A 27,238-nucleotide genomic window follows, 5' to 3' on the forward strand; every position below is an offset into this window, starting at 1 on the left:
TGATGTTCTTGTGTCCTCGTACGACGTGAGAATATTCTTAGGAGAGTGAAGACTGTGTGAAGATGGATTTTAGTAGATGGATCGATAGAGAGAAGGGTGTAATGATCGACGTGTGTGGGAAATGTGAAGAAAAGAGAAAATGGATGAGAGGAATGTCTGAGAAATGGTTAGAGAGAGAGAGAGAGAGAGAGAGAGAGAGAGAGAGAGAGAGAGAGAGAGAGAGAGAGAGAGAGAGAGAGAGAGAGAGAGAGAGAGAGAGAGAGAGAGAGAGAGAGAGAGAGAGAGAGAGAGAGAGAGAGAGAGAGAGAGAGATGTAAAATATTGGGGAAAAATTAGGGTGAATCCATCATGAAGAATCTTTCCCTACTAGTCATCTCCTTTTTTTCCCTTCTATTGTTGTTGTCCGACGTCCAATTGGAAGGAAACAAAAAGCCTATTGTTTCCTGCCATTATTTCCGGGAAGACAAAAGATGAAATGACAGAAGAAAATGGTGAATATAAAGAGCATCTACGAATGGAAAAGCGAGAAGGCCACTATAAAAATACCCAACCTTACACACCCTATGCACAAATTCCTTTTCTTAATTACCTGTCTGTTGTACTTTTTTTTTATTTTGGGCGTTAAAGTATTTTGTTTTAAGACGAGATTTGTGTTGTAACGTAATAGCTGACGAAGATGTTATTGGTCTAAGTCGTTTATGATGTTTTGTTTTGTGATGTATTTGAAATTAAGGAATGACAGTTAAGATATATTAGTCCAGGTGATTAATAAGCTCATACCTGTGTGTCGCATACCTGTAGGAGTGCCGTGAACAGGTGGACAATGAACATAACAAGGAAGAATAGACGATGAAGAAGAAAAAGAAGAAAGTGAAGATGAAAGTGTAGAAGAAGAAGAAACAGAAAAAGAAAAAGAAATAGGAGAAGACGAAGAAGAAGAAGAAGAAGAAGAAGAGGAAGAAGAGGAAGAAAAAGAAGAAATAAAATGAGAGTAGAAATAGAAGAACAAAAAAAAAAGAGTAACAATGAAAAAATGAAGAAAAAAGAAGAAAAAGACGATAAAATGAAGAGGAGGTAGAAGAAAAAGGAGGAGGAAGAGAAGAAGGAGAAAAAGAAGAAGAAAAGTAAGAAGAAGAAGAAGAAATCTAAGAAGAGAGAGAGAGAGAGAGAGAGAGAGAGAGAGAGAGAGACATAACTTCTCCCTCATAATGAACCAAGTTAATTCTTAAATGGCCTCAAATCACTCGGGATCCATCAGTCATTAGAGGAGGAAGGAAAGACGAAAAAAAAAGAGAACTCCCGAAAAAAAAAAAACTAATTAACACTAACAGACTAATGACAACGACCCTCTTTACTAAGGTGGCGCGTGATTGGTCGATGCAGCTCCCCCCTCCCCTCCCCCCCCTCCCCCCCCCGACAACTAGGCCATTCCGAGCATTCTAATTACCCCTAACGCCGCCGTAATTGGCCCCTACTGGCCCTAACTACCCGCCGGAGGGTCGTAACAAGCCTAACTCTCCCTAACTACCCTCGGCTGGTTATTAACTTGCCTTAACTGCGAGTGGCTGGGGTTTGGCTGCTGCCTTGGAAGAGCTGTTAGGTTAGGCGAGTGTGTGTGTGTGTGTGTGTGGGGGGGGGGGGGCAGCACCATCCCTCCAGTTCCCAATTCAGTTCCTCCGTCTATCAGTTTCCCTCTTCCCATTCTTTCTTCATCTTAGTTCCCTCCATCTATTCTTTTTTCATTTCTCCTCACTCTCTCTCTCTCTCTCTCTCTCTCTCTCTCTCTCTCTCTCTCTCTCTCTCTCTCTCTCTTCTTTCCTCTATACAAATTATTCTATCCATCATTATTCCTTTTGTTCTTTTCATTTTCTTTCTCTTCCCTTCCTTCTATCTTATTATCTACTTTCTCTACATTCTCTCCTTTCCATTATCAGCTTTCCTCAGTTTTCAGATCTTTCCTCTCGCCGTCTGTCTTTCTTCCTCTCCCCCTTTCTTTCTCTATCTCAATCTATCAGACTCTATTTCTATCTCTACCTATTTTCTTGCTACTTGTTATTCCCTCCTTCCATGTACTTACCCCCCCAACTTACCCCCCCTATTTACCCTCCCTTTTATCATCTTCCACTTTCCTTCCCTTCTTCACGCACCTCTTCCCGCTTTCACACATAGATGGATTGAGCCATAACAGGTCCTTTCCCTCCCTCCCTCCCTTCCACCCTACTTCCCTTTCTCCTCGTTCCCTCTCCCTTTGGATAATTTGGCTACCTACCTTCCCTATTTCCACCCTGATAATCTAGTTCCCTCCGGCTTTTCTCCCTTGATAAACAGGTAACCTCCCTCCCCTTCCTCCTCCCCCCTTTTCACTCCCTCCAACCCTCTTCTCTCTACTTGGACAATTTGGTACTTTCCGTCTTGTTTCTTAGGGACAGAGTATTAAGCATTTCGCCACGCAAGCACACACACACATCTAGTAAGGCTTTTATAGAACTTGTTGGCCTTTCCAGGAGTAGTTTTTTGACCCTGATGGTAGTTTGACAAGGCTTCTTTTTACCATGAACCTGAAAAAACCCTCGTGAGAATGCATGTAACTTTTTTTGGGCCTTTATAAATAATTGATGTGAGAGTCGGAGGCGTCTCAAGAGTACCGATCTTTGTTTCTTCCCTCATCTCTTTCTCTCCACTAATCTCCTTTGTTACCATCCATTCTATTGCATTCATTTCTTAGATTATTTCATCCTTCCTTTCTTCTTTTCTCCATATCACTTTTTCTTTTCTCCATTTGCTCTCTCCTCCTTCTCCCTCTTCTCCATTTCTTCTCTCCTCCTTCTCTCTCTTCATTTCTGCTATCCCCCTTCTCTCTCTTCTCCGTTTCTTCTCTCCTCCAGATAACACCACTCTCCTCCGTCCCCTTCTTTTTTTTTTTCTCTCTTCTACCTTGGTGCGCTGATAACGTCTATGTACTTGTGTTCTTCCTCCCTCTATCCACCCCCGTCGTTCCTCTTCCTCTTTCTCATATTATCTCTTCGTTCTTATCTATTTTCTTTCTCTACGGTTTACTTTCCACCTCCGCCCTTTCATCCTTAGGTACTTCTGGCTTTTTTTTTTCATTCACCACCTGAACTTTTATTTATATTCCCTCTATGCTCTAATCTTTTTCCGTCTTTCATCTTTTTACCCTTCTTCATTCCTTCCACATTCTTGTCTTCCTTGTCTTCCCCATTCTTTTCTATCATCTCGACCTGCCTTCCATCTTTCCCTCTATTCCATCCTTCTTCTTTGCTACTTCTTACAATCTCCTTATTCCTCTAAGTTTCCTATCTCCTCTACTCCTTCCCTCCTTCCCTGATTCCATTCGTCCTCCAAACATCCCTTCCATCTATCCTTCCTCTTCCTTATTTTACTTACATTTCAACTCCCTTCTGCGTCCATTCTTCCCTTCGTTCCTTTCCCCCCCCTCCCCCAAATGTATCATCATCCCTCCTTCCTGTCTCTCCTCTTCTATCTTCCCTCTGGTTCTTCTTCATTCCTTTTGCTCCTTCCTTCCCTTCTGTCTCCTATCTGCCAGTCTTTCTTTCGGACCTCCTGTCTCCTTATTTCCCTCCGTCTCCTTTCCTCATTCTCTCCTTCCCTCCCTCCTGTCGCTTATCTTCCTTCGTTCCCTCCCTCCTTCCCTCCCTCACCGCGGTAGGGGAGACACAGGAGGCAGAGGGCGCTAAAGTGCTGAGGCTGCGGCGGGCTGTCGGCGAGGAGAGGAAACTGTCGTGCGTGGGAGATTACCGTACTCGACAGGCCCTCACGCAACCCCTCCTCCTCGTCCTTGTCCTCCTCCTCCTCCTCCTCCTCATCTTCCTCCTCGTGTATCAGGGTAGGGTAGGGAGGGTAAGGAGAGGGCTTGACCTGCCTCAAACACCAATTAATTCCCGACTCCAAATGTGACCTGTGGACTTAGTGGGACGCCTACAAGTGGCTCGAGAGGTCCTCCCGTGGCTCCCTGTGGCTCTCGCATGGCCCTCCAGCCGGTCAACCAATTACACGCTCAAAGCTTACTGAGAACACGACGACGACGACCATGACGAGGACGACGATACATGACCACGGTACATGACCCAGAACAAGACCGAGATGACGATGATGGCTAGTCTTAGTCTCCTCGTCCTTTCCCTTTTCTATCGCCTTTAATTCTTCGTCTCTTTCTCCTCTTTTCTCACTCCATTTTTGCTCTTTTTTTCTACTCCTTTGCTAACTCCTTTTATTCTCCTCTATTTTCCAACTCCTTATTCTTCTCCTCTTTCTTTTCTAACTTCATGCTCTTCTCTTCCTCCTCCTTTTCTAACTCATCTTACTGTTCTCCTTTTCAAACTCCTATTATTTTTTCCTCCTCGTCCTCCTCCTTTTCCTCATCCTCCAACTTCTCATTCTTATCCTCCTCCTCCTCCTCCTCCTCCTCCTCCTCCTACAACTTATCATCCTTATCCTCCTCCTCCTCCTCCTCCTCCTCCTCATCCTCCTCTAACTTCTCATTCTTATCCTCTTCCTCCTCCTTTCCCTAACTCTTATTCTTCTCTTCTCCATCCTCCTTTTCTAATTCTCTCTTCCTCTTCCTCTTCCTCCTCCTCCTCCTCCTCCTCCTCCTCCTCCTGGTTATCGTGGTTCTTCTTCGAGTATTACTTGTTACTTATCCTACTCCTACTTAGGATTGACCTCTTTCTCCACATCCTCTCCTCCCCTTTGCTTCCTCTCCAATGTCACCTGCTCCTTCTATCTCTACGTCTCCTCTTCCTCCTCTTCGTTTTCCAACTCCCAACCTTTCCTTGTGACTAATGGAACCCATTTATTATCTCCCCCCATCCCCCCCAAAAAATAATACTGCATAACTACAAGGTTTCGTTAGTGTGACCTTACGATGCACGGAAATACTGTTATAAATATTGTTGATGCATATTGTTAGTACGAAATTACAATACATTTACTAATTTACTTCGTTTTCTTTTCAAGCTGACGAAACGATGGACAATGATACTGTTATTACCACCTTTTCAAAATAAACCCACACATCATTCCAAAGACACATACATTCATACATACGACAGGTGTGCATACATAAATATACATACTTGGAGGGTAGGACACGTATGCATCTCCACCAGTGATAAGAAATAGGTTTGATCAGTCAGTCATGTATATTTTTTTCTTTGTGTATATGCGTAATTATGTTTTTTCTTCTCTGTTTTGCTGTTTATTTTTGACGCAGTGAGGATGAGATTCACACATGCCATAATCTTCTGTGTGTGTGTGTGTGTGTGTGTGTGTGTGTGTGCGTGCCTCTCCGTCAGATTACACAATTGCAGGAATTACTCTAGTCCAGGATTACTTAACAATGAATTACAGAGGACGCAGTGGCTGTTAGTGGATTACAGATTACACATGCGAGAGAGAGAGAGAGAGAGAGAGAGAGAGAGAGAGAGAGAGAGAGAGAGAGAGAGAGAGAGAGAGAGAGAGAGAGAGAGAGAGAGAGAGAGAGAGAGAGAGAGGTCTTTCTATAAATACCTCATTATATTTTCTAAGTTATATTTTGGCATTGTATTTACGAAAGTTTGCCATATTTATAAGAATGGAAGACAGGGATTAAAGAAAAAATGGAGGAAAGAGGAAAGGAAAGAAGGAAGGAAGGGAAAGAAAAGAACGAAGGAACGGCGGAAAGGAGGAAGGTAGAAATGAATGGAAGGAAACAAAGAAGGGAAAGAAAATGAGGAAGAAAGAGAGAAATGAATGAAAGTAAGATGGATGGGAGGAAAATAAGGAAGATAAAGAAAAAGAAAAGAGAGATAGAATGAAACAGTTGGATGGATGAATGACAGGTGGATAAAAGGAATAAACGAAAAAAAGAAGAATAAAAGAATTAATTAAAAAGGGAAGGAAGAAAGAAAGAAGGAAGATATAAAAGTACGAAAGACACGATGGAACGATGGAATGAATGAATAAATGAAAGAGGGATGGAAGGAATGAAGAAAAGGAGGATTAACTGAAAAAAAATAAAGAAGAAGAAAGAAAGGTGTAAAAAGCACGAAAGACACGATGGAACGATGAAATGAATGAATAAATGAAAGAGGAATGGCACGAATGAAGAAGGATTACGTGAAAAATAAAATAAAATGAAGAAGAATTGAAGGTGTAAAAAGCAGCGTTATCAAGCAATCTTTAGCCAGTCACCCACCACCATCATCAGCCGATACACACACGGCCACAAAAAGGTATACATAGCCGTCCAGCTTTTGCATGTACGTATACAAGCGGTGTAGACACGACTATAATAACCAATCGCTTTACGCACACAAGAGTATACACACACATACAGGGGCGTACACAAACTACACAACCGGCTTACTTTTTTTTTTCTTTAGCTGTAGCATCGACCGACAAGGCATTCATACATACATACATACATACATACATACATACATACATGCGCACATATATACATCAAGAAACACTCGTCCACGAAAAAGCACAACACACACACACACACACACACACACACACACAGTCTATACCAACCTTTCGTAAACCTCACAGTCCGTCGACCAAGGTAATCTGGAAACATCAATGTCATAAGTACAGCATTTTCCGGGCGAACCCTCTCGGCTTTGAGCGAACATTTGCATACTGAAGGCAATTAGACGAGCCAATTATGAAAGAATGACCTTTTAAGATATTGTCATTAGAGACGGAAATTACAAGGGGAGCGAAAACTGGAGAGGATTGGAGGAAGAGGAGGAAGAAGAAGAAGGAAAGAAGAGGAAGAGGAGGGAGAGGAGATGAAGGAGGAGAGGATAGGTGCTAATAAGGAAAACGAATAGAAGGAAGAAGAGGAGAACGATGAAAAGGAAAATGGATCGGAGGAAGAAAAGAAGAAAACATAATAAGTGAAGCGGATAGATAAGGAAGAAGAACAAGAGGAAGAAGAGGAGGAAGAGAAACGGATAGAAGGGAAAGGAGGAGGAGAAGCAGATTATAAAAAGAGAATCGCATAGACGGGCTGATAAAAGGATAATAAAGGAGAAATAATGGATGTGGAAGAAAGGGAAGTCAAGGATGGGTGACTAGGAAGACCTAGAATAGTGATACGTGAAACAAACAGGTGGAAGGTAGAAGAGGAGGTGGAGGAGAAGGAAGAAGAAGGAAGGGGAAGAAGAGGAAAGAAAAATAAAACGTAGAAGGAGGATATTTGACAGGTGAAGCGAACAGGTAGAAGGTAGAAGTGGAGGTGGAGAAGAAGGAATAAGAAGGAAGGGGAAGAAGAGATAAGAAAAAGAAAACGTAGAAGGAGGATATTGGACAGGTGAAACGAACAGATGAAAGGAATAGGAGGAGGAGAAGGAAAGGGGAAGAAGGGGTAAAAAAAAAGGGAAATCGTATTGTTTCTGTCATTACCTTCCCCTCGGTGCTATTAATGTAAAGGTTTCGGCGTTGTATCTTATCTGGGAGTTGTGTTTAATTAATTCATTTGTGCGGCGCCCTCTTTCTGTGTGTGTGTGTGTGTGTGTGTGTGTGTGTGTGTGTGTGTGTGTGTGTGTGTTATTATTCGGCTTTCAAACACACATAATCAAGCAAACCGATTGGCTGTTTGTTATTATTACTTTGTTATTGTTTTTATTTTGTTTTGTTTTGATTAGATGTCACGTTTTTTTTCTCATTTTTGTTTTCGTTTAATTATTTCACTTTTTTTGTTCCTTTTCGTTCCTTTACTTCACGTGTTTTTGTTTTGTTATTTCGCATCATTAGTTTTTTTTTTTCTTTTGTTTCATCGTATCACATTTTAATTCTTTTGCTTTGTTTCATTATTTCCTGTTTTTATCTTTTGTTTAATTTTTTCAGGTCTTGTTTTTTTATCCTTCAATGTCTGCGTTACGTGGTGTCCTAAGTCTTCTTCCTTTGTCTCTGTATTCCTAAAGCCTATTTTTTATTTATCTATTTATTTATGCATTTATTTATCTATTTACTTGTTTATTTGTTGATTTATTTATTTACTATTTATTTCACGGTATTAGAGCGGAACAAAAGTTTTAGGGGATTACTTTTGGCTGTGTGTATATCCCGGTAAATCGTGTTTGTTGCGCTTATTGGTGTTTGTTTATTGGCGTTTATTTTTATTTTTGCGGCAGCTGTTTGTTTGTGCGTGTGTTGGTGCCGCTGTTTAGGGTGGGCGTGTGGTAAGCCTCCGGGCAGGTATTTACAGCCTGTGTGTGGTTGGTTTTAGAGGCAGGGAAAGTAAAGCAAGAAAAAAATATATATACATGAAATTGCCTGGCATGTGTGTGTGTGTGTGGGGGGGGTAGAGGGGTGTGGGGAGGAAGGGAGAAGTGTGTGTGAGTGGATGAGGGGAGACTTGTGAGGGGAGGAAGGGGGGCGTGTGTGGGGGGAGTTACGTGTGTGAGGGGTGGCAGGGGGACTTGTGTGAGGGGGGAGTCCATGTATGTGTGTGTGTGTGTATGTGTGTGGGTGGGTGGATGGGTGGGTGGGTATATGTGAAAACGTGAGAATCTGCAAGTCCTTTTTTTTTCAAGTTTATAGCGATTCGTCTTTTTTTTTTTTTTTATCTCTCAAACACGTGTTGTTCAAAGACTGAAAATGCATCGGTTCTATTTTTCTTTTAGGGGGAGGGGCGGCTAGGTGTCTTACTTTACATACCTCTCTGAACGCTTTCCTGTTACGTTCACAATATACGCAAACTTCAAACGTAATAAGAAGAAATGTGAACAAAGAACAACAGCAACTACCAAATAACACTCTGTACTTGCATGAATTTCTTGTTTTTTTTATCGAATCACATTTTCTTTTTTCTTCACGATTCGATAAGTAAAGTGCTTTCAGTCACGCCAATAGAGAACTTTCAAGCAAAATGTGTATATAAAAAGGTGAACTGCAACGCGCGTATGTTATTTGTATGCACGCTTTCATGGCAGCGTTGTGTGTTACTTTCCGAATATTTGAGAGAAGCGAAAAGTGGGCGTCTGCAACTGTGTGAATGGGTCTTTGTGTGTGTGTGTGTGTGTGTGTGTGTGTGTGTGTGTGTGTGTGTGTGTGTGTGTGTGTGGGGATTCCTGTTGTAGTGTTTAGATACTGAAAGGAAGAAAATAAGATTGGGGAATGTCTGTTTTGAAGGAATGTGAAGTGGAGGAGAGATGATAAGGATAAAAGGGAGGGGTGTGTGTGAGAGAGAGAGAGAGAGAGAGAGAGAGAGAGAGAGAGAGAGAGAGAGAGAGAGAGAGAGAGAGAGAGAGAGAGAGAGAGAGAGAGAGAGAGAGAGTAAAGCACGGGTTAGTATTAGTAAACTGAAGCACTGAAGAAAACAAAACAAAACAAAACAAAACAGAGAAAACAAACTCACCATAGACACTGCCTTGAAAGCGACGAGTCCGCTCTTCTCAAAACAAAAACAAAAGGAAGAAAAAAAAGAAAATCAAAACAAATAATAAGTGAAAATAATGCATATAGTTTAGTTAATGTATAAGATAGTGAAGGAAATAAAAGGATATACATTGGATAAACATATTAATAGTTAAGTACAAAATATAAAAAAAAAAAAATTAACTAAAACTAAAACTAAAAAGATAGTACACAAGTCAAATCAATGTAAATTTAATCAAGTAAAGCATTCAGTAAAAGATTTAATAATATAATAATGGAAATAATAATAATAATGATAATAATAGTAATAGTAATGATAATAATAATAACTAATAATAATAATAAGAATGTTAATAATAATAATAATAATAATAATTATAATAACAATAATAATAATAATAATAATAATAATAATAATAATAATAATAATAATAATAATAATAATAATAATAATAATAATAATAATAATAATAATAATAATGATAAAAACAACAGGTAATTACAATAAACTATAGATCATTACTTTATTTGGCTGCGTAGTACATACATACACCTTTTTTGTGGGAGTTTATAACAAAAGGCTACGAACTTTCCATCATTCACACTTTCCTCATTATTTTCCGACTCGTGTGTTTGGTGATTGTTATTATTTTTTGTCACAGCTCATAAACAGCGTGAGAGATTGCTTAGTTGTGATGACGTAAACTAATCTCTTTATTTTCCCATTGCGATCGAAATTTATATACGCAGTCATTCAAAACTTTCCCTCATTGTTTTGTGTGGATATATATTATTCCTCTTTTTGGCTCGCATGTTACTGAAAATAAACGCCATCATAGTACTGCGAGTCCCATTATAGCATCGGAACCGTTTATTTACGTACGAATCATAAAAAAAGTATGACAAAAAATTAGACAAGGAAGGAAAAAATAGATTAAATAAGTAAAATATTGCCTCTCTTTCTATCTTCTATCGATATTTCCACGCTGACTGCTCTTCTGAACTTGCTAACTGCATGCCTCTCCCCCACCCGCGGCCCCGCTGCACACCACTTTCTACTCATGCTCATCCCTATACTGTCCAAACCCCTTATGCAAGAGTTAACCAGCATCTTCACTCTTTCATCCCTCACGCTGGTAAACTCTGGAACAATCTTCCTTCATCTGTATTTCCTCCTGCCTACGACTTGAACTCTTTCAAGAGGAGGGTATCAGGACACCTCTCCTCCCGAAATTGACCTTTCTTTCGGCCACCCCTTTTGATTCTTTTTTTGGGAGCAGCGAGTAGCGGGCTTTTTTTTTATTATTGTTTCCTTTTTTTTGTGCCCTTGAGCTGTCTCCTTTGTTGTAAAAAAATAAAAAAGATTAATAGTGAAAGAGAAAAAGTCAAGTAGCAAACAAACAAAAAAATGAGGTATATAATGTGAAAGCTCTTCTTATACACACACACACACACACAAACACACACACACTGCCGGACGTTTTCTTCGCTAAATGAATCCCTCTCTCTCTCTCTCTCTCTCTCTCTCTCTCCAATAAAGTACATAATGCAATCTAAAGTCTAGGGAGAGAGAGAGAGAGAGAGAGAGAGAGAGAACAGTCATTCACCTGAAGGGAGGTAAATATAGGAACAACAACAACCACAACAACAACAGCAACAACAATAAAACAGAATATCTATATTGAGAGAAGTGATAAGAAAAGAGAAACGCTAAGAAACACTGTGTCAACGAGGCCGTCACGGGTCACAGACATGTCAGCAGGTCGCTTACTGAGCCTCAGCAGCATCAGCGGCCTCTTGCCTCCGCCACTCGGCGACCTCGCCACGCATGTGGCGGTGGCACTGCAGGACGGCGTCTCTGTGGCCCTTGATGTGAAGGGTTCGCCTGACCCGCACGATGCTGACGTCATGGCTTCGCTCCAGATCCTCCAGCAGGCGGATACTGGGACCTGTGAGGCGGGCCATGAATCTGTGAGGCACTGTGAGGCTGCGGTAAGCGTGGGAAGCTGTAGCGGAGGCGGCAGAGACGGCCACTGGTGAAGGGGCGTCGCCTTGAAGGGAAAACTCCCTGTCTGTGGCACTGTGACCGCTCCGAGAGGCTCCACCAAGCTCAGGGACATCCTCTTCTGCGGCGGCGGAACCAGAGGCATCCCCAAGCTCTGGAGCCTCCTCTTCTGCGGCAGCGTCACCAGAGGCTTCCTTCTCTTCTGCGACAGAGTCACCAAAGGCCTCGTTTTCAGCAGTGCCATCCATGTCAGTGGCCTCCTCAGCCTCGTGGACTGCCTCGTCAAGGTCGCTATTTTCATCCACAAGCACCTTTTCCGAGAGATCCTTCCGACCATTGTAGGTGTCGTCATCATTGTCGGTGTTTGTTACATCATCGTCCACCGAAAGCACCTCTTCCTTGCACTCATAGTCGGTGGCATCCTCGTGGGCCACCTCGGCTTGGTCGTTATCTTCCACCGAAAATACCTTCTCCAGGTAAACTTTCCATTCATTGTAGTTGTCGTCATCATTGTCGGTGTTTGCTACATCATCGTCCACCGAAAGCACCTCTTCCTTGCACTCATAGCAGGTGGCATCCTCATGGGCCACCTCGGCTTGGTCGTTATCTTCCACCGAAAATACCTTCTCCAGGTAAACTTTCCATTCATTGTCGGTGTCAACATCATTGTCGGTGTTTTCTTCATCATTGTCCACCGAGAACACCTTATCCAGGTAATCCTTCCACTCATTGTAGGTGGCATCATCGTCAGTGTCAGTGGCCTTCTTCTCTTTGCCAGTTTTCTGTTCCAGCGGCCATGTTGTTGGAAGGGCCTGGAACTGCTCACTAGCCTGCAGGAGGCCGACCTTGTCCTCGTAGATGTACAGGTGGAAACTGCCAGGTCGGCCTCCATGCAGCAGCGCCTCGAGGAATTCCTCCAGGCTCACGCGGGCCTTGCGAGTGGCACCGCGGCAGTACGCCACACAGATCTTGATCTGCATGGCTGCGGCGTCTGCCTTGCCGCTGCACCTGAAGAGGTACTCCAGGTCCAGCGGGGCAGGGACGGAGATGTGGCCGGACGCCTCCGGGAAGGCGAAGACGGCCACCCTCCGCGAGCTGAGGGCTCGCCAGCACCCCCGACGCCGGAGGAGGGTGATGGTCACCTTACGGGGCCGCGCCCCGCCGCTGGCGCCGCCGTCGGCGGCCAGCACGACGCAGGTGCCGAGCACGGCGCGTCGGATGTTCACTTTGCTCACTATTTTTTTGTCCATTTGTATTGTCTATGTTTGACATTTTACACAGCGAACGAGGCGGCGGCAGTTACAAGAGAATGAGATGGTGGCGGCCGGCGCCCTTGCACGGCAGACCCTTCCCCCACTACTGCCAAGGCTCAGTTTCCTGCACTGTTTGTCGGACACAAGCAACAGCATTATGTGTGTAGGCCCTGTAGTGGAGAGAGAGAGAGAGAGAGAGAGAGAGAGAGAGAGAGAGAGAGAGAGAGAGAGAGAGAGAGAGAGAGAGAGAGAGAGAGAGAGAGAGAGACTTAATTACGCAGGTGGTGAAACACAGGTGGGAAGAGGAGGGGAACCTTTTCATTCGAGTGTCTGTCTGTCTGTCCATCCGTCTGTCTGTCTCTTTCTCTCTCTGTCCGTCTGTCATTGTCTGCTCTGAATTGGCTCCCTTGGCTGTGTGTGTGTGTGTGTGTGTGTGTGTTTGTTTGGATGAGAGAGAGAGAGAGAGAGAGAGAGAGAGAGAGAGAGAGAGAGAGAGAGAGAGAGAGATTATCTTTCCCATTCAAAGCTGATTATTGTGGTGGTTTCGGCCGCAAAGATTCACAAAAATAAACAAAACAAAACAAAAATATGTAAAATGAGAGAAAAAAAGACAGAAAAGATATCCATTTGCAATCTCTCACAACCCACCCCTAACACACACACACACACACACACACACACACACACACACACACACACACACACACAAACACACACTCAGTAATGCCGCCTGAGCCCAGCAGTTTTGAGAGACAAAGGAAAAACATCTGATTGACAGTAAATAAATTGCACAAACAGTCCAATTATTTTCCTCGAGAGCTCTTTCCCTCCCGCTCCTCCATCAGGCGAGGAGGGAGGGGGCTCTTCTCTATCACCCTGGAAGAGGAGGAGGAGGAGGAGGAGGAGGAAGAGGAGGCACCACTTCTATCCCACCTCCCCTCTTCATTCTCCTCCTCCTCTTCCTCCTTTTTCCATGATTCACTCCAGCCGTTCCCTGCACATGTCGTGGGCTAGTTTATCATGGGCTTCTTCCCTCCACTCTCTCCCTCCCTCTCCTCCTTTCCCTCCACCTTTACCTCCACCTGGCTCTCCCTCCAACCCGCTACCACTATGCCCATCACCCTCCACCTCCTTCCACCCCACCATCTTCTCCTCCATTCCCCCTTTCCTTCATTCCTCCCCTGCGTCTATTTCCCAAAGACTCAAGCTTCTCTTTCTTCCTCCCTCCGGCCTTCCTATCACTCTATCTCTCTCTCCCTCTCTTCTCCTTTATCTCTTTCCTACCGTCTTTCACTCTCTATACCCCATCCATTCTCTGCCTCAAGCCTTCGTTTTCGCTCTTCATCTTTTTTTTATATTCTTTTTACTGCATTCTCCTCTCTTTTATTCATCTTGTTCCTTTCTTCCTCTTTCTTGGTTTCTTTCTTTCCTTTCTTCCCTCCGTTTTTCTTTTCTTTTTCTTTCTCTCCTCTTTCTCATATTTTTTGTTCCTTTCAGCTTCTTTCTTGGTTTTTTCTTTCCTTCTTTTCATTTTTCCTCGTCTTCTTATTTCCTTCTATCTCCTTTCCTGCTGGTTTCTTTTCTTCCTTCCCTCCTTTTTTTCGTTTTTTTCCTTTCTCACTTCTTCCGCATCCTCATCATCTCCTTTCGTGCTTTCTTCTTTCCTTCCTTTCATTTTTTCTCGTCCTTCTTTCTTTCGTTCTGTCACGTCTTAGTATTCCATCTCCATCTTACGAATTTTTCTTCATCTCACAGTCTCTTCCTCCTCCTCCTCTTCGTATTTTCGTTCCTCCGTCTGCAGTTTTTTCACCCTTTTTTTCCTTTCTTTCCTTCGTTCGCTCGCAGCCATTCCCGCCTCTTTTCTTTCCGTCGCTCCTCCTCCTCCTCCTCCTCCCGACTTCAGTCCCGACTCCCTAATCCTTATTGTCTTTAATTTTCTTGCTTCACTCTGACGCGTGTCGCCTCCACTGTCTGTCTCCAAATGACACTCAAGGTGGTGGCTGTGGTGGTGCTGGTGGTGGTGGTGGTGGTGGTTGTGGGTGGATTTGATGGACTGGTTGGTTTGGTGGTGGTGGTTGTTACTGGTGGTGGTGGTGATGTTGATAGTGGTGGTAGTTGAAGACGTGAAGAAGAGTGCAGTTATAGAGCTAGAGGAGAGATGTGATGGTATGGTAACTTAGAATGTGGTAGTAGGGGTTATGGTGGTGATTGCGTTGGTTACAGTGGTAGTAGTTGTGTTTGTGAGGTTAGTGATGATAAGAACAATGATGGTGACAGTGGTTAGGGTGTTGAATGGGTGATAGTTGTCGATGGTGGTGGTGGTGGTGGTGGTGGTTGAGGTGATTGTTGTGGCAAAAGATTTTAGTGTTGGTGACTAAGATTGTGGGAATTAACACAGTAGTGGTGACGGTGGTGATGATGGTGTGGAAGATGTTGAAGGCAGTGGTTTGAATTCTAGTGCTGTGGTTGTAGGTGGTGGTGGTTGTGGTGGTGGTGGTGGTGATGGTTGGGCTGGTCAATGGTAATATAGGTGGTGACGAGATAATTGATAGTGACTTAAGGAGAAATGTTAAAATATTGTAACAAGGAGGAGGAGGAGGAGGAGGAGGAGAAGGAGGAAAATAATGAAGAGGAGGAGATAACAATGATAAATGTCTGGTCACGATCCAAGCAACTTAATTTCTAGTACCCGAGGTCTACGTAATGTTTCGAGAGCCCAAGAAGAGATAAGAATAACCACTACAACCACCACGACAACAACAGCAATAACAAGAGCCAAGTTCCTCGAGGCACGTAGGGAAGCGCCGATAACAGTATGATGATAGAGCGACACATTTGGTCTTATCTTATCGTTGTGCTTTCAGTTTGCGTGACACTCGACCTTCATGACTCGTGCACGTGATCTCAAACGCTCTTGGGTCCCATAATAGCTACTAACAAAGGCCACAAAGGAGATTAGGGTTGTCATTCGTGTCTTATTACACTATTAAACTATCATTAGGCTCATGGAAACACTAACACAACCTCTACGAAATCCTTATCGATCGGCTATTTCAACAACTACTTCCATAATCCACAAAGGAGATTAATCGGGTTATTATGATCACTTTTTACATTCTCGGTCCATAATCCTTGTCAAACTTTTACCTGACTCTTATACCTATCCATGGAAATACTAACACAACCTCTACGAAAGCCTTATCGATCGGCTCTTTCAACAACTATTTCCAAAGTCCACAAAGGAGATTAATCTGGTTATTATGAGTACTTTTTACATTCATAGTCCATTATCCTTATCAAACTATTACGAGACTCCTCATACCTACCCATGGAAACACTAACACAACCTCTACGAAAGCCTTATCGATCGGCTCTTTCAACAACTAACCGGGTTATTATGAGTATTTTTTACATTCACGGTCCATAATCCTTGTCTTATACCTATCCATGGAAACACTAACACAGTCTCTACGAAAGCCTTATCATATGTGAGTGAGTGGCTCTTTCAACAACTAAATGGGTTATTATGAGTACTTTTTACATTCACGGTCCATAATCCTTGTCAAACTATCACCAGATTCTTAAACCTACCCATGCAAACACTAACAGTCTCCACGAAAGCGTTATCAAATGTGAATGTGTGGGCCCTGGAGTGTTTGGGATTATGGGCCTTGTCGAATCACCCTTGCACGGTTAATGGTTATAGTGATAGTGGCGATAGAGAAGAGAGTGCCAATATTATCTTGCTAGTTTGTTGTTGCTTTAGTGGGAAAGCTTTTAAACTGAGAGCACTTTTTAATCCACTAACTCTCCCCCCCCCCTCTCTCTCCCTTTGTTCCCCTCCCCTACTGTCCCTTCTCCTTTTCCTTTACTGTTACCCATTCATTTTCCTTTCCCTACAGCATCACACTCCTTGGCCTCTTCTCTTCCCTTCCATCCACTATACTTGCCTCCTCTTCTTCCTTACCTCTATAATCCTTTCCTTGCAGTCTCTCTTTCTTTCGGCTTATTTTTTTTTCTTTCCCCTTAACATCGTATTCCCCTTCTCCTTCCCTTCTCCTCCACTGTTCTCATCTCCTTTTTTTCCTTAATTTTCTTTATCTTTCCTCACAATCTCTTCCACTTCCACTCTCTTCCTTTCCATTTGTGTTGAGTTCTTTCCCTCCCTACCTTCTTTCTCCTTTCCTTACAATTTCCCTCACACAATCTGGCTCCTTTTCCTTCCCTCCCTTCCACTGTTCCCATCTCCGTTTCTTCTTTATCTTCCCCCTTCTTTCCTTTCCAGGCCCGACACACCCTCCTTCCCTCCCTTCCCTTTCCTTCCCCATCCCTTCCCTCCTCTCCCCTTCCTTGCTCTCTGCCTTGCTCGCCTCGTATTAACTCCACTCGTTAAAACTTCTGGGAGTTTAAATAAGGCACACAAAACACATTATACTATCAACAAAACCAACTATTAATCTGCAAAACAAACAGCAGACGCGCAACACAAAATGGGCGAGTACACAGAATCTTTTGCGTGGGGGGAGGGGAGGAGGGGAAGGGGATTAGGAGGGGGAGGAGGAGTGGTTGGTGGAGTAGGGGATTGGAGAGGATGGGAACTGGGAGTGGGGAAGTCTTAGGGGAGGGGAGGTATGTGTTTGTGTGTTTGTGTTAATTTTACGGTGGTGGTGGTGGTGGTGGTGGGATTTGCTTTGGAATGAGCCGAAATGTGTATAAGAGTGTGTTTGGAAGTGTGGGATTAGTACAGGGAGGAGGAGGAACAGGAGGAGGAGGAGGAGGAGGAGGAGGAGGAGGAGGAGGAGGAGGAAAAACACAATAGTACGGTATATTTTTTCTTTCCTGTGTGTGTGTGTTTGTGTACAAGAGAGAGAGAGAGAGAGAGAGAGAGAGAGAGAGAGAGAGAGAGAGAGAGAGAGAGAGAGAGAGTCACAAACGTGCATTTTCTTTCTTCTTCCTTTTGGTGCAGCTCTTTGCCTGATCACCCTGTATCGTTTTTATCCCCCCCTCTCTCTCTCTCTCTCTCTCTCTCTCTCTCTCTCTCTCCCAATATGTGTGTGTGTGTGTGTGTGTGTGTGTGTGTGTGTGTTGTGTGTCGTGTGTCTCCACATCTCAAGTTTTCTTTCCATGGTTTTTGATTTCTCACGTGGCCGGAAGCTCGCCAGGGACACACATGCCTTCCTTCCTTCTCCTCTTTCCTTCCTTCCTTCATTAATTTTTTCCTTCCTTCCTTCTCCTTCCTTCATTAATTCATTTTTTCCTTCCTTCTCTTTCCTTCCTTCATTCATTAATTTTTTCCTTCCTTCCTTCTCCTCTTTCCTTCCTTCATTCATTCATTCATTTTTTCCATCCTTCCTTCTTTCAATACTTTTTTCATTCATTCATGACTCCATTTATTCCTTCTGTCACTCATTTCTTTATTTCTTCGCTCTATCCTTCCATTCCTACATCCTTCTTCCCGTATTCTATTCCCTCGTCCTCCTTTCTATCCTACATCCTCTCTGCTTTCTCTACTTTTTCCGTTCCATCCTTCATTTCTTCTTTTTGTCTTCCATCCTTTTCTCTTCTTCAATTCCTTCCACACAACCTTTTTTCTTTGTTTTCTTTCCTTCCTCTCTTCCTTCCCTTTATATAGTGTTCTCATATGTCAGCCTCTAATCCTTTCGTCTTTTTCTATCTTAGTAAAGTATCATGTCTTCCTTTCCTACTTTCTCCATTCTTCTCTTCACTCTGTTTTGTTTATTTTGCACACAACATTCACTCCTGGTTTCACGTTTCTGCCATTTAACTCTAATTTCTTCCTTTCTTTCTATCTTTCTTTCCTCCTTCACTTCCTTCCCTCCTCTCCTTCTTCTTCGGTATCCTCTTCATCTCACTCCTCATCCATCTTTTCTTACTGCTTACCCGTATCTTCTCCCTCCTCCTCCTCCTCTTCCTCCTTCTCCTCCTCCTCCTCCTCCTCCTCCTTATCTTCCATTTCCTCCGCCTCTCCAATCAGTCAGCATCTCTCTCGTCCTCCGTAAAAGGGAAAAATGTGGACTTGCGTTGTTGGATTAGTTTTTAGTGAATGGCGTGTGTGGGCGTGTGTGTGCGTGTGCCTGTGTGTGTGTGTGTGTGTGTGTGTGTGTGTGTGTGTGTGTGTGTGTGTGTGTGTGTCTTTTAATCCCCTCACAGGCCAACTCCGCACCTCCCTCAATAAGAAGAGAGAGAGAGAGAGAGAGAGAGAGAGAGAGAGAGAGAGAGAGAGAGAGAGAGAGAGAGAGAGAAAGAGAAAGAGAGAGTTCACAGCCAGAGACTTTTGATTTATATTCTGTATATTTTTCCTCCTAGTCTTTATTTTTCCTTCGCCAGTGTATCCTATCTCCTCCCACGAGAGAGAGAGAGAGAGAGAGAGAGAGAGAGAGAGAGAGAGAGAGAGAGAGAGAGAGAGAGAGAGAGAGAGAGAGAGAGAGGAAAGCTCTTCTTGTTCTGAGCGGAAGAGGATAAAAGATAGGAAATGAAAAGGGAGAAAAGGGCGGCAGGGAGGAAAAAGAAGGGAGAAATATGAGATCTTGTTGATTGTTCTTTACTTTTCTATTTTTGTTTGTTTATTTGTTTGTTTATTTTACTTTTATTTCTATTGTAATTCTGATGTTCGCCTTTGTCTTCTTTTCCTTCTTTTTCTTCCTTTTTAACGTATCTTTTTCTTCATTAACTTCATTACATCTTTCTTTTTTTCTTCATATTCTCCTTATTCTTCTTATTCTTATTGATGATGTTGTTTACTCATCTACTTTATCTTTCTATTCTTTTTCTTCTTTCTCTTCTTTTTCTTCTCTTTCTTTTCTTCTTCTTTTTTTCGTGTTGTTTACCTATCTCCATTTTCTTTCCATTCATTTTCTACATTCGCTTCATTTTCTTCTTTCTTTTCTTCTTATTCCTCTTAGTCTACTTACTCTTCTTAGTCTTCTTATTCCTATTGTTGATGTTCCTTACTGATCCTCTTTTACAGGCATTCTTTTTTTCTCACGATATTCTAAATTTCAACAAACTCATCAGCAATTATTTTCAGCTTATTATATATCTCTAAATAAAATCTATTCTACTATGGACGCGTTCGGTGTTTGGCTCATCAGTGTGCTTCCTCCTCCTCCTCCTCCTCCTCTTCCTCCTCGCCACTAATGTCATCAGCTATTCATTTCATATTCGTGCGGGCTAAGGATGTTTGCTCCTGTCAACTCTTCATTACGAGCCTGCCTCACTAGCGTCCTCCTCCTCCTACTCCTCCTCCTCTTCATCCTCCTTCTCTTCCTCCTCCTCCTCCTTCTGTCCCTGCACTTCCTCCTGTTTCCTTGTCTTCCTTATCTGCTTCCTCAATTTCGTTCTTCTCGTTTCCCTCTTCCTCCTGCTTCTCCTTCTCTTCCTTCCTCTTCTCCTTGTGTCTTCATGGCGTAATCTTCTTCCTCCTCCTCCTCCTCCTCCTCCTCCTCCTCCTACGCCTTGTTCTCTGCTTAGCTTTCTTCTCTTGTTATCTCCTCCTCCTCCTCCTCTTCCTCCTCCTCCTGCGTCTTCTCTCCAATTCCACGTCAGCTTAATTTTTCTCCTCCTCCTTCCTTCTTCCTCCCCTATACAACTACCCCTCCTCCTCCTCCTCCTCCTCCTCTTCCTCCTCCTCCTCCTCAGCCTTATTCATTCCCATTCTTGGCTACAATTAGATTTTCGTCTAACAATGAGGCTCTCAAGGGTGGTGGATTTCTCTCTCTCTCTCTCTCTCTCTCTCTCTCTCTCTCTCTCTCTCTCTCTCTCTCTCTCTCCTGTTCGTCGTTACGTAATATTTTTTCGCGAGATTTTCTTTCAATTTTGAACGTCCCGGTAATTAATGGATCGCCGAAAGCCTGCCGGACGTTTTCTTCGCTAAATGAATCCTTCTCTCTCTCTCTCTCTCTCTCTCTCTCTCTCTCCAACAAAGTACATAATGCAATTTAAAGTCTAGGGAGAGAGAGAGAGAGAGAGAGAGAACAGTCATTCACCTGAAGGGAGGTAAATGTAAGAATAACAACAACCACAACAACAACAGCAACAGCAATAAAACAGAATATCTATATTGAGAGAAGTGATAAGAAAAGAGAAACGATAAGAAACACTGTCAACGAGGCCGTCACGGGTCACAGACATGTCAGCAGGTCGCTTACTGAGCCTCAGCAGCATCAGCGGCCTCTTGCCTCCGCCACTCGGCGATCTCGCCGCGCATGTGGCGGTGGCACTGCAGGACGGCGTCTCTGTGGCCCTTGATGTGAAGGGTTCGCCTGACCCGCACGATGCTGACGTCATGGCTTCGCTCCAGATCCTCCAGCAGGCGGATACTGGGACCTGTGAGGCGGGCCATAAATCTGTGAGGTACTGTGAGGCTGCGGTAAGCGTGGGAAGCTGTTGCGGAGGCTGCAGAGACGGCCACTGGTGAAGGGGCGTCGCCTTGAAGGGAAAACTCCCTGTCTGTGGCACTGTGACCGCTCCGAGAGGCTTCCCTCAGCTCGGGGACATCCTCTTCTGCGGCGGCGGAACCAGAAGCTTCCCCAAGCTCAGGAGCCTCCTCTTCTGCGGCAGCGTCACCAGAGGCTTCCTTCTCTACTGCGACAGAGTCTCCAAAGGCCTCGTTTTCAGCAGTGCCATCCATGTCAGTGGCCTCTTCAGCCTCGTGGACTGCATCGTCAAGGTCGTTATTTTCATCCACAAGCACCTTTTCCGAGAGATCCTTCCGACCATTGTAGGTGTCGTCATCATCGTCGGTGTTTGCTACATCATCGTCCACCGAAAGCACCTCTTCCTTGCACTCATAGCAGGTGGCATCCTCGTGGGCCACCTCGGCTTGGTCGTTATCTTCCACCGAAAATACCTTCTCCAGGTAAACTTTCCATTCATTGTAGTTGTCGTCATCATTGTCGGTGTTTGCTACTTCATCGTCCACCGAAAGCACCTCTTCCTTGCACTCATAGCAGGTGGCATCCTCGTGGGCCACCTCGGCTTGGTCGTTATCTTCCACCGAAAATACCTTCTCCAGGTAAACTTTCCATTCATTGTCGGTGTCAACATCATTGTCGGTGTTTTCTTCATCATCGTCCACCGAGAACACCTTATCCAGGTAATCCTTCCACTCATTGTAGGTGGCATCATCGTCAGTGTCAGTGGCCTTCTTCTCTTTGCCAGTTTTCTGTTCCAGCGGCCATGTTGTTGGAAGAGCCTGGAACTGCTGACTGGCCTGCAGCAGGCCGACCTTGTCCTCGTAGATGTACAGGTGGAAACTGCCAGGTCGGCCTCCATGCAGCAGCGCCTCGAGGAATTCCTCCAGGCTCACGCGGGCCTTGCGAGTGGCACCGCGGCAGTACGCCACACAGATCTTGATCTGCATGGCTGCGGCGTCTGCCTTGCCGCTGCACCTGAAGAGGTACTCCAGGTCCAGCGGGGCAGGGATGGAGATGGGGCCGGACGCCTCTGGGAAGGCGAAGACGGCCACCCTCCGCGAGCTGAGGGCTCGCCAGCACCCCCGACGCCGGAGGAGGGTGATGGTCACCTTACGGGGCCGCGCCCCGCCGCTGGCGCCGCCGTCGGCGGCCAGCACGACGCAGGTGCCGAGCACGGCGCGTCGGATGTTCACTTTGCTCACTATTTTTTTGTCCATTTGTATTGTCTATGTTTGACATTTTACACAGCGAACGAGGCGGCGGCAGTTACAAGAGAATGAGATGGTGGCGGCCGGCGCCCCTTGCACGGCAGACCCTTCCCCCACTACTGCCAAGGCTCAGTTTCCTGCACTGTTTGTCGGACACAAGCAACAGCATTATGTGTGTAGGCCCTGTAGTGGAGAGAGAGAGAGAGAGAGAGAGAGAGAGAGAGAGAGAGAGAGAGAGAGAGAGAAGGGTACATTACATCCTCCTCAAGCTAATGATCTGATTGGTGATTGAGATTTAATTAGACTGACCCATCGCAGCTTTGACGTTCATGTCTCACTTTTCTTCCTTTCTTTTCTCTTAACACAAAAATCCTTCGTGTTGATATATGATTATTGAAGCCTTTGTCTGTATATAGCAGTTTCGTGTTTCGCTTTTCAATTGAGTTTTTTTATGTAATATTATGACTGTGGAAAAAAGATATTATTCTCTTAATATTAATTCATTTATTATTTTGTACGTCGTGAAGAGAATTCTTGCAAGTTTCTTTAAGCTATACCTTTTCTCGCCTGTCTTTTACTTGTGTCTCTTGGGCGCTTTGGAATGTAGGAAATAAAACATGTGAAGGAAATGAAGAACCGAACAATGCAAGCAGAAAAATACTACTTCAATCATATTTATTTATCTTTTTCTGTTCATTTTGCAACTGCTTTTTATATTTTTCCTTACTCACGATCAAGAAGAAGAAAAGTAGAAAGTAGAGAGAGAAGGAGGAGGAGGAGGAGGAGGAGGAGGAGGAGGAGGAGGAGGAGGAGGAAAAATACAAAGGTGACGAAGAGGAAGAAGAAGCTGTCAAGTTTCTCAGATATGCCCGGGGAAAATTTCTCTGCCACATCATTTACCTGAAGAAAAGTAGGAAGGAAAGTTGGAGTAGGAAAACTTTTGCTACTTTCCTTGCACGGTGTCATTCGCTGCCGGGGAGGAAAGGAGGAGGAGGAGGAGAAAAAGGGGGAAGGAGAGGATTGGCTATTTCAGGGTAGTGTAGGAGGCTGAATAGAACAAAGAAGAGGAGTAGAAGAGAAAGTAAGATAGTTTGTCGTGAAATAGGAGGAAGAAAGAAAGAGAGAGAGGCAAGAAAGAAAGGGTTTGTGCGTGAGGCGGAAGGGTTGAAAGGAGCAGGAGGAGGAGGAGGAGGAGGAGGAGGAGGAGGAGGAAATAGGATTACTGGTAAGACTTAACTCCATGAGACGCCGTGGTAAGTGGACAAAAACGAGAGAATTATGAAGAAGACGAAGATGAACAGGAATTAAAGCAAAGTAGCTGGAGGAGGAGGAGGAGAAGGAGGAGGAGGAGGAGGAGGAGGAGGAGGAGGAGGAGGAGGAGGAGGAGTAGGAGGAGGAGGAGGAGGAGGAGGAGGAGGAGATGAAGATGAAGAAGAAGGACGAGGAGGAGGAGAAAAAATAAGAGAAAAGGGAAAGAACTAAACGAAGAAGAAATTTAAAATATAGGTTAAAGAAAATTGAGAGGAAATGATGAAAAAGAATAAGAATGGAGAAAGAGAAGTAAGGGGAAGAAGGAGAGGAGAAGAAGGAGGAGGAGGAGGAGGAGAAGGCGGATTTGCTGTTATTTTTCCTGGCGGAGTGGAGGAAAGGAGGTGGAGGGGGAGGAGGGAGGAACTCTTCTCCCAAATGCTTATAGGATTTTCAACACCTCACCTCCTGCACCCCTCCTCCCCTCTCTCTCTCTCTCTCTCTCTCTCTCTCTCTCTCTCTCTCTCTCTCTCTCTCTCTCTCTCTCTCTCTCTCTCTCTCTCTCTCTCTCTCTCTCTCTCTCTCTCTCTCTCTCTCTCTCTCTCTCTCTCTCATCAAACTCAAACACCTGATAACCCTCTATTTCAACTCCTTACAAGCTTTTTTTTTTAACTTTATCAAATATCAACGCCTCTGTGATTTCTATAATTTCGTTTCTCTACACATACTTTCCCCTTCCGTCTCTTTATCTTATATTTAAAGCTCCTACTGTTTGAATAATAAGCTTTCAGGGCACCAATCGGAACTCTCTAAGATGAATATGAAAGAAGAGAAGGAGGAAGAGGGGGATGTGTTCTTATGAAACCGCCTAGGGTCGTATTATAAAACATTTCGCCGCCCAAGAACACATATTTGACAAAGCTTTCGTAGGAGTTGTGGGCATTTCCAGTCGCAGTTTTATGACCCTGGTGTTAGTTTGACCCTTCTTCTGTACCGTGAACCTAAGGAAACACTCATTAGAACCCGACTGACCCCATCTTTGACCTTTATAAATAGTTGATGTGAGAAGCGGGTGTCTTTTAATACCAACCCTAGTGTCGTGATGTAACGTAAATGCCTCGTTGCATCGGCAGGAATGACCTCTCTTTTACCTTCCCCCTGCCTGCCTCTCTCCAACACAGGACTTAAAAAATACACGTGACGCAACCCGTTATGATGACAGGCGCTCAAAGAAACAAATAACTGAATAGACAGATAAATAAATATACAAAAATGCGTCTGACAGTGTGAAATAAGTATGGAACGTCATTTAATCTTACTCCTATCATGGTAGTGTTAGTGATAGTGATGATAGTGAAAAATAACAGTAATAATAATAATAATGATACTGGTAATAATAATAATAATAATAATAATAATAATAATAATAATAATAATAATAATAATAATAACTTATTTTATCTTGACGAGAAACCAAATCTTATAAGCTGACTCCTCTACCCACTTCCCTCCTCTTCCTCCTCCTCCTCCTCCTTCTCCTAGGTCGTGAATTAGTGATTTGGAAGAGATAGGGAGGGAGGAATGGGAGACGAAATTGGTGGGAGAGGGTCAGGGAGGAGAGAAGAGAGAAATGGTGGGGGAAGGGAGAAAGGGAGGGAGAGAAACTATGAATGTAAGAGAAGAATAATGGAGAGAAAGAGAAAAGAAAGAGAGAGCGAGGAGGAAAAGAGAGAATGGTGCAACAAAGAAAGGAAAGAAAAATTGTAGAAATAAAGAAAACGTGAATGGAGAGTGAAAAATAAGAGAGAAAGAGAGAGAGAGAGAGAGAGAGAGAGAGAGAGAGAGAGAGAGAGAGAGAGAGAGAGAGAGAGAGAGAGAGAGAGAGAGAGAGAGAGAGAGAGAGAGAGAGAGAGGAGGAGGAGGAGGAGGAGGAGGGGGGAAGAGAAAGGGAAGAAAGGAAGTGTGTGTGTGTGTGTGTGTGTGTGTGTGTGTGTGTGTGTGTGTGTGTGTGTGTGTGTGGTTTTCGCTTCTCTGATACAAAAATAGCATGAGATAACTTAATATTTCTCTCTTGTCTACCTCCATATTTCTCCTTTTCGTTCTCCTCCTACTCCTCCTCCTCCTCCTCCTCCTCCCCACCTCCTGCCACCGGTGTTTCCTGTTTTCAGTGACACACAATCTCGTTACAAGTTATTAGGTTCGCCCTTATTTGGTTTCCCTAGTAGGACCAATAACCATTTTGCGCCATCCGACACTTTCTTCTCCTTCTCCCTCTGTTTCTCCTCCTCCTCCTCCTCCCTCTTTTCCTCCTCTCCTACTCTTCCTCTTATTTTCTCCTTTCTTTCCCTCCTCGTGTCATCTCATCCTGTTATTATTATTATTATTTGTATTCACTCGAGTCTTCATATCTTTTTTTTTTTTTTTACATCGTCCAACCGGTTATATTTTGCCGTTTTTTTCATTGTTTTCTCGTTTCTTCCTCTACTTACTCATACTGCTTCTCCTCCTCCTCCTCCTCCTCCTCCTCCTCCTCATCCTCATCCTCTTCTTCCATCCTCCTCATTTCTTCTTTCCTTGCCATTATTTTTTTATTCTTTATGTCTAGTTTTATTTTCCTTCGTACTACAGGTTTTAAGCTGCCTTCTCCTTCACGTTTACATGCCTCCTCCACCTACTCCACCTCCTCATTCTGCTTCTGCTCCTCCTCCTTCTCCTCTTCCTCCTCCTCCTTCTCCTCCTTCTGTTCCTCCTCCTCCTTCTCCTCCTGTTCCTCCTCCTCCTTCTCCTCCTCCTCCTTCTCCTCCTTCTGTTCCTCCTCCTTCTCCTCCTCCTTCTGTTCCTCCTACTGCTGCTCCTCACCTTTGATGTTGGAGTGCCTCTTGTTGCACAGCACCAGGGAGGCCACCACCACGGCAACCACCACCACCGCCACCACGCCGCCCACCAGCAGCACCACAGGCACCGTCTCTGCGGGGGAAAGAACACCTCGATCACACAGGGGCACTCTTAGCCATAGGAGAGGAGAGGGTAGTTCAGTGATTTTTTTTTTTTTTTAACAACAAAGGAGGCAGCTCAAGGGCACAAAAAAAGAAAACAATAATAAAAAAAAAGCCCGCTACTCGCTGCTCCCAAAAAAGAATTAAAAGAGGTGGCCGAAAGAAAGCTCATTTAAGTGTAGGAAGGGAGAGTGTCAAAGGATACCAGGTGTTAGGCGGAGAGGAGAGTACGAAGAGACAGAAAGGTTGGATGGGAGTGTGTCAGAGGGAAAGGATAGGAGTATATGGAGCGGCAGTTAAAGGGTAGGATGGAAGTTGAGTGGGAGAGAAAAGTAGGATGGTTCAAGGGTAATGACAGGATAGCACGAGAAGAGAAATAATAAGATAGTCATTAGGAGGAAGAGATGGTGACTGTTTATGATGTGGGAGATGGAGCGGAAAGGTAATGACATGAAACGCTGAAGAGGAGTAACAAGGGGACTATCACTTGTAAGAAGAAGAATTGATGAGACAGGTTATGATGTTTTAGATGGAACGGAAAGTTAATGGCAAGATATCACGAGAAGAAATATAACCAGAGGACAGTCATTTGGTTGGGAAGAGATGATGAGATAGTTTATGATATGCAAGGTGTAGCGGAAAGGTGATGGCAGGGTGCGTGAAAGGGGAGAGTCATTAGGTAGGG

At 44.1% G+C, this 27,238-nt stretch overlaps 2 protein-coding genes across 10 annotated transcripts in view; both read right to left on the bottom strand.

The window, feature by feature from the left end:
- LOC127008133 (irregular chiasm C-roughest protein-like) overlaps positions 1 to 27,238 on the bottom strand; it is a 120,287-nt gene that overhangs the window by 11,350 nt on the left and 81,699 nt on the right. For 2 of the 4 annotated variants that reach the window (XM_050879769.1, XM_050879768.1), the window contains exons 10-12: positions 26,417 to 26,524; positions 9,389 to 9,421; positions 6,556 to 6,591 (exon numbers count right to left, since the gene is read on the bottom strand). In XM_050879769.1, coding sequence (XP_050735726.1) covers positions 6,556 to 6,591; positions 9,389 to 9,421; positions 26,417 to 26,524 — 177 coding nt within the window. The remainder of the gene's footprint in view (positions 1 to 6,555; positions 6,592 to 9,388; positions 9,422 to 26,416; positions 26,525 to 27,238) is intronic. The other 2 variants (XM_050879771.1, XM_050879772.1) reach the window with 2 other exon arrangements.
- On the bottom strand, positions 11,090 to 22,477 carry LOC127008134 (uncharacterized). 6 transcript variants are annotated; one of them, XM_050879773.1, is made up of 2 exons: positions 21,461 to 22,477; positions 11,090 to 11,961 (listed from the first exon to the last, which is right to left on the bottom strand). In XM_050879773.1, the coding sequence occupies exons 1-2, from the start codon at positions 22,316 to 22,318 to the stop codon at positions 11,176 to 11,178; spliced, it is 1,644 nt and encodes a 547-aa protein (XP_050735730.1). In that variant the 5' UTR covers positions 22,319 to 22,477; the 3' UTR covers positions 11,090 to 11,175. The 6 variants fall into 6 exon arrangements, with proteins under 6 accessions (XP_050735730.1, XP_050735731.1, XP_050735733.1 ...); XM_050879774.1 differs by having other exon boundaries at positions 11,090 to 12,117; positions 21,773 to 22,476; XM_050879776.1 differs by having other exon boundaries at positions 11,090 to 12,003; positions 21,659 to 22,475.

Source organism: Eriocheir sinensis, chromosome 37, assembly GCF_024679095.1.
Source record: "Eriocheir sinensis breed Jianghai 21 chromosome 37, ASM2467909v1, whole genome shotgun sequence".
In the NCBI taxonomy this organism is placed as follows: Eukaryota; Metazoa; Arthropoda; class Malacostraca; order Decapoda; family Varunidae; genus Eriocheir; species Eriocheir sinensis.